The following is a 7,615-nucleotide window of genomic DNA, read 5'->3' on the forward strand; positions in this document are numbered from 1 at the left end:
ATTCTGTACATTTAATTAAGTTATTGTTAATTGTTACTGGTTTAATGTAAGTGGCTATTGTTCGGGACGAACAATACTAAGGAGGGGTCAGTGTTACGACATCGAGGTCACGTGACTAGTATCACGCCACGTCATTCTCGAACATTCACGTCTTTTCCTTAAATCTCGTGATTCTTCTAGATATAGTGTAGTCTTGTATATATAAGACCGTCCACGAAGTGACGAGGAAATAAGTAATTGAACTGCAGTCAGAGAGTGTGTAATTGAACTGAGTATTGTTGAAGTCGAGCACGTGAGACGTTTGTTATAGCGTGACTGTTGAAATTAAGTGTATCGCAAAGTTATATTCAGATAGAATAAACCAGTTTTATTTAAGAAAGGACTTGTGTCGCTAAAGTTTCGTCGGAATGAATTTACGGGAAATTAACTAACGAACGGAGACATAACAGTATGTATCAAAACTACCATTTGACATTGTTTGGCATTTTGCAGGTAGTGTGGTTGACAACACTGAAAATTTACAAATTTTAGTCACAAACACGTCACTAAAATATGCTCAGATCAAGGATTTCGAATTTCCAAGATGGAAATATCCTTTGTACCTAATCCCACATTCAATGGTGGATCAAAATGTGCATATTTTGAACTTTTTTACAGAGTTACATTCAAGATTTAATTAAACAACTTTATTATCAATGTATGTCAATAAACTTGGCATCAATACATAATTTATAATTCAACTATTAACATTATATAATTTTAATTTTCTTAATTTCAAGAAGAAATACTCAAATAAATTCTCAGTCTTCATTTTTCTTTATTATGCGACACTTCTTTGCTTTGAATTGCCTACTTTAGGTTTTCTTTCTACCCCTTTGTGATATTCTGAGTCTAAGTAAATTACACACTTATCATATAGGTATCACTATGACATAACGTAAATTTATAGCCAATCTTCTTGCTTTACTGAGATATAAACCAGTAAGTGAAACCCACATGCCACACCCTCCTATCACATCCCATATTGCAAAAAATTATAATTATTCTCTCTGCATTTGTTGTTGGATTATCTATAACCAAAAGAAGGAGAAGATTTAAATTTAACGAATTACCTGTAAGACTAGCTTGTTTTAACAACAGTTTTTGAATTATTCAGCATATTGTTTGTTTGTAGTTTAAACACAAAGCTACACAAAGGGCTATCCATGCTTTGCCCATCACAGGTATCAAAAATCAGTTTCTAGCATTGTAAGTCTGCAGACATACCACTGTGCCACTGAAGGGCCAGCCTATTGTTTCATTGTTTGCTATTTCTGATATCACCTTCAGCTAATGGTATTATTTTTACTAACTTATAGCTTAGTTAGAAAACCATATAAATTATACTAGTTATACAACATTGTATTTCTGTGTGTTAATATTTTGTGTTCTCAGCTGCATATTTGAAATAAAAATCAAATAAAGTAATACCAAAAAGTAATATGAACACATGTTGCTTCCACAACATATCCATTTAATTGTTATATACCTCAAGCAAATGGAGAATGAAACATTTATTCATGTTATTCCATATAAGGACATAATGGTCAAATTGGCTGAAACAAAGTCTATAGATTTCGGTGTAATCAGACCACTGGAAAACTAGTGGACTATGGAAAGCATTCAAGGTGACATGGTATGCTCTGGACATGACAGTCCCCCAGGACCGTCTTGTTTTGATAATTTTGTTTTAACATGAGTTATAAAACAAAAATAGATGAAATAATCACACAAAATTCTCCCATAATAAACTGATTTTTTGCTTTTCTATTAGCAAAAAAAAAATCCAACCTCTCTTACAGTAGTCCCCCCCCCCCCCAGTGAAATCTGAAATAACACCCTGTAACTAATATGAAGCATCTTAAATGACATAAAAATACTCATAAGGCTTCAATTACTCTAAAAGAGTGCTATATACAACCTACATACTTTTTTTACTTTAAACAAAAACAAAATGTTTTGTGCACACAGTATTAATGCTAATTTCCTGTTACTAACCTCCAAAAGAAAATCCCCCTTTTTTAAGCCTGCTAAATCAGCCATTCCACCTTTGTCTACATCATCTAGATATTGCAGGCTAGGCCAGTTGTCTGTCGGTTGCCTTTCCATTAATGGGCTTGTAGCTAAATAATAAACAAATTCATTTATATGTTTCTATAAATGTAAATAAAACAATAACCTATATCTCCAGAATGTAACTTTATAGCTCACTAAAATTATCAATTGGCTTAATGAACTGTTAGGATGTCAGTTGCTCCTGATGAAGGTGTAATACCAAAATATTGAGCAAATAAGTTTACATTGTGGAGATGTAGGTCGTTATTTTATTTATGTTTATAAAAATGTTTTGTAATAAACTCCAGTTTGCATTAAACAATGTTAGGAATAATAATAACAATTTCTTTAAAAGTTTCTATTTTTCCAACAGATTGATTAAAAATACTTACTTATTCAGTGCTGAAAATCCTTTATTGAATTTACTTAGCCTCATTAAATTTGCTAGTGAATTTAGAACAAGAAATTGAATCCAAATGATATTTATGGACAGTTGCATACCAAAACAGTAACGAATAATGTAAAAGGCAAAAACAAAAATTAAGTTATAAATTTAAGTTTAATACAAAACATTATTTGTGGCTGGGATAAAAACATTTGGTTTGGTTTACAAATACACATTTAAAATGACTGATTGACAACATGAATATGGCTAATGTGCTGATTAATGAACTTATCTAACATCTTTGAATAGTCAAGTGTATAGCTCAGAAATAAATAGTAAATTTGTGTATAATGGGACAGCTTTCAGTTGGCTCTCTTGGTACTCCACATATCTTTCTGGTGTCACTGACCTTTAAACAGGTAAACCCAGTCTACAATACAAGTGATAAATTTAATATAAACATGAAACTAGTAACATGACCTGTACCCAATGCCTTTAAGTAGCCAAAAATTACGTTTTCATAACCAACTAACTTTGTATCCAATAAAATGCAAACTCTTTCTATATATAATGACTTTTAAATCTTGGGTTGTGTAAGTATTTTTTTTTTAACATCTGGTTATTAAACTTTGTATACTGAAAGAAAACTCAGCAAGATTGAGTAAGTGTAATAAAGCTGTCTTGATTTAGCTTAGTCTTCATTCGAATATACTTGAAGTGTTAATGACTATAAATCTAAAGTCATTGCTTTTGAGATTCAAAGGTTACTCTTAATTTAGTAAGGTTACACAGATATTACACAATAAAGAGAGAAGAGAATCTAAATGGCTCATTTTTTAAGCCATATATTTCTGGAAGAAAAAAACAACTAAAATTATGGCTAACAGTTAGTAATAGTTCAACAAATCTTACCTTGAGCTCCTCTGAGAACAAAACCAAACCCTTTTTTTCCTTTATGGAGGATCACAGTTCGAGCATCACCATACCTAGTGCATAATGTCAATAGTAAAGTGTTTAAGAAAATTACAAAGAAGTTATTTCATTATAATGTCAAACTAGGGATTAATGTCTACTCATCTGCAAATGTTCAGATTCATTTGTAGATAACATTTGTAAATTTGTACCACAAAGAATGAAGTTTTTTCTGATATTATTTATGAATTTAATTTAAAGTTTCAAGCAGACCTATGAAATTAATTCACAATACAATAATAGAAGGCAAGTTGTGCTTTTAAAGAATACAATGTTTTGACCTATAGCATAGGGTCATCATCAGGTAAGATTTCACATTTCACATTTTTTCACAAGATAAGTTAAGATTTCAGAATTTTATATTTTTGTGAAATTGTATATTTTCAGTGTTTGTATTTTTCTTCCTAAGAATAGCACTGCTTCCCAATCCTTTACATTGATAGAAATATTTTAAGGAACATAAATAAAATCAAACATCTGAGCTTAAGTAGCCATAATCACTTGATTTCCAAGAAAATCTTCCCGATAGTATTTATTTATAATTTCAGGTATCATTCCAGGTGAGTGCAAAATCTGATATTTTTCCTTGCTGTTAACTGTTTGTTTTTTAATTATGCACAAAGCTACACAAGGGCTATCTGTGCTCTGCCAACACGGGTATCAAAACCCGGTTTCTAGCGTTGTAAGTACGCAGACATACCGCTGTGCCACTGGGGGGGGGGGAGCTGTTAACTAATGTTTCAGGTATTGCTTAGCCACATGGCAACATTCTGAAACATCAAAATTTTTAACCAAAAAAGTTGCATTTTTTTATTACTTTTTGTTATAAAGCTGTAAACTATTCTTTATGATGACTTTCATCTTTTGTTATTAACTATATATGGATTAGTTCTTATATGACACAAACATTTAATGACAAATGAATAATGCAATTTACACTTGTGGACACAAATTTTGTGGCAGAACATACCCAATTTGACCTGTATGAGAGAAGCCTTAAATTTAGTTTACAACAGCTGCTTATAACATACATACATGTACATATATGACCTACTACAAACCAGCCAAAGTCACCAGATGGCACTAATAATCACTAGGTTTTAGTTATAAATCACTTTAACAAAATTTCCTACCAAAACAGTTTGAAAGCTTAGCTATTTTTACTACTGCTGTATTCTGTACTGTTCTATAATGTACTTTAGGGTGCATAGCAATTAACAGCTTTAACAATTTACAGTCTAATTTACATTTTCAGTTTTTGTTGTTATGGAATTTAAAAACAATTTGATGTTTATATAAATTAACAAACTAACTGTTATTAATAGAAATGAGTTTAAAAGCAGCAAAAACGAAACTTAGGGGAAATGTGGCAGAGAAAAGTTTTTCTTGTTGAAATTTTGATGCAATAAATGCTAGCTTGCAGCTTGAGGAGTAACTGAAAACATAAGTTTTTAGGAAAAGAGAACAGTAAAAATTTAAGGAGTGGAAACTTTGCTCAGTCTTGCAAATTAAGTTGTGTTAGTCTTATCATACGTAAAAACCACAGTCATGAGAAAGATAAATGCTCTGTTAGACAGAGTAAATATACAAACTTAGGTATTTTATATTTTAAAAAAGTATCATTTTAAAAATGTAGTTCTTAGAAAAGAAAGAATACGTTTGTTATATTTGCAAGTTTCCCTTTGCTTGCTTTGCAAAGAAGTACATAGAATTCATTTAATCTTGTCCAGACTTGTTATTTTACACTTAAAGAAACTCAGTCAAGTTATCTATTGCAGAACACTTCCCTTATTTCTTGACTGAATCTGCTGTTATTTGTAGGTTTGCCTATCTGATATTTGTCAGGAAATTGGTTTTACATGAAAATATCACAATATATTAACAGTGTGTGTGTGAAATGTCACTATTTACAACTAAGCTTTTGGTGATGATAAACTAAAGCTGGCCTCAAATGAATAGAAACATGCTTTTTTAATCTTCCTAAAGCTGTAAACTTTTATTTGTTGTATTGATATGTTTAGCATATTTGTGAAATTTTGAAAGTTTTACAAAACATGATGCAACACACACACATATATATATATATAAATGAGAAAAGTAAAATTTAAACTCTCTTACATCTTCCACTGTCTTGGAATTGTGTTAGTTTTTCTAGCATTCAACTCTCTACGTCCTTCAATTCGAGGTTGACCAGTTGGGGGAAGGGCTTCAATTTTTCTCAACTTGACTTCCTGAACAGCTGAGGATGGAAATAGACCCTCCTGTTCATTTCTTAGCCTTCCTTCCAACAGCCCACAATCAGAGATACCAACAACTAATAAAATGTTAACATTTATGTGCACATCAAATATCATCATGACATATATAATACAAATTTTAATTTAAACTATCCATGTTAGATTGGGTCTCAAACCGTAATATGTAATAGATTATATAAAATTTCTTCATACTCCACAAAGTCAATGTATAATTCAGCATCTATGGGAAAATTCTGAGAAAGTTTTGGAATAAAGATTAAAAGCTTAGTTAAATTAGTTTTTATATTAGAAATAATTCAATTAACATTTTATAATTATTCTTGAAGAAGGTAAAAACAATGTCAACAGTAACTTTCTTTCCAATTCACTGGTCTTATTGTCTGATTTATCTTCAACTCAGTTGGCCTGTAGTTTTATTTTCACAGTTGTACTTTGTACAAATGATCAACTTAGGTCCAAATAATTGTTTACAATTTGCTTGATAAACCTAACATTCAGTATCTATTCCAAAAAACATGCATATCCTTGGGTTAACATGGTCTATTCAAATAATTTAAACACACATACCACTGCTAATCAATACTTAAAGTCAACTGACTCAATTTACCATCCACAATATCTCCTCTGGTCAATTGGAGGTGACCAGGACTACAAGGAGAGTAGTCTTCCACACAGACACAGGTTGTTCCTGGAAGAATAGGATTGTCTCCATGTTCAGTAGTTGACTCACTTGTTCCACTGTTACTTGTACACACACCGGAAGAATCGCTGGTAACACTTTTTTCTATTTAATAACAGAATATAAGAATAACTATGAAACTCCACCCCTAAAAAAAAAGACATTTTACAAAAAAATCTTAATGTCACTAACCAATAGTTTATGTTTATTATAAAGATGTATGTAACTAATGAATAGTTTGCCTTTTTTTTTAAATCTTAAATAAAGGAAGTTCTATGCCCTCACCAAAATTTGAACCCAAAACACTAAGTATTGCTCAAATTTGAGTCTTGCAGTCAATCATTCGCAACTGAGTGAGCATAATGACATAAGACATTGGTGGTTCTGTGAAATATGAACTGTGATTATTGATGTAATAATATCTATATCAGGGATGTATTCCTGGAAAATTTAATGCCAATACCCAGCATACATAAACGTAGTTACAGGACAAGTACATGAACATTCACACCCACACATATGTATATGACTTGTCACTTTGTTTTACAATTTAAAAGTATAGTAAATAATGCACTACATTTAATATTTAAAATTTGAAAACAAAATTATCCTAGTCATTCTAGTACGTTATTTCTGCCTTCAAAATTATTTGCTAGTACTCTGTATTGGCAAGTACTAGCTGAAATTAGCATGTATACATCTATAGTTTCATTTTGGTGTATCAGATGACTTAGTTGGGAATGAGTGTACAAAAATATTGCTAAAATTAGTAAAGGAAACAATGGTATAAGACAGGTGCATCAGATTCAAAATCTGGTCGGTGCATGTTGCTTTTCACCTACTTTAGATTGTTACACTACCATGACTGGTGCTATAGCTTCAAATACCTCTAAATAACATAAATGGAAAAAAATAAGGGAATGAAGTAACTTGAAAATCCTGTGGTGGTAACTGGTGTTAACCCTTTCAAAACAGGTCATAGGTGAAAGCCCATGTCATCTTGTTTGTTGACTTGCATTTAAAATTTTATTGAACTACTATTTCATGAATTTATGTCAATAAGTTTGGTATCAAACTGTAGATTATAATTCAAATTTTAGAACCATACATTATTTATTTAAAAATAAATATAAAAAAAACATCAATTTTTGTGTGTTACGTGGTATGTTGAATGCAGCACTGGTTGAAATTAGATGTTTGTAAAGTCAAAATATTAAGTCTATAGTT

General features: G+C 31.0%; 1 protein-coding gene across 1 annotated transcript in view; it reads right to left on the reverse strand.

The window, feature by feature from the left end:
• Positions 1-1,968: 1,968 nt before the first annotated feature.
• LOC106467680 (SH3 and multiple ankyrin repeat domains protein 3-like) overlaps positions 1,969-7,615 on the reverse strand; it is a gene marked incomplete at its 3' end in the record, with an annotated part of 88,394 nt that continues 82,747 nt past the window's right edge. Inside the window, exons 11-14 of the mRNA XM_022395887.1 lie at positions 6,317-6,493; positions 5,570-5,765; positions 3,392-3,465; positions 1,969-2,162 (exon numbers count right to left, since the gene is read on the reverse strand). Of these exons, the coding sequence (XP_022251595.1) occupies positions 1,969-2,162; positions 3,392-3,465; positions 5,570-5,765; positions 6,317-6,493 (641 nt within the window). The remainder of the gene's footprint in view (positions 2,163-3,391; positions 3,466-5,569; positions 5,766-6,316; positions 6,494-7,615) is intronic.

Source organism: Limulus polyphemus, unplaced genomic scaffold, assembly GCF_000517525.1.
Source record: "Limulus polyphemus unplaced genomic scaffold, Limulus_polyphemus-2.1.2 Scaffold2704, whole genome shotgun sequence".
NCBI lineage: Eukaryota > Metazoa > Arthropoda > Merostomata > Xiphosura > Limulidae > Limulus > Limulus polyphemus.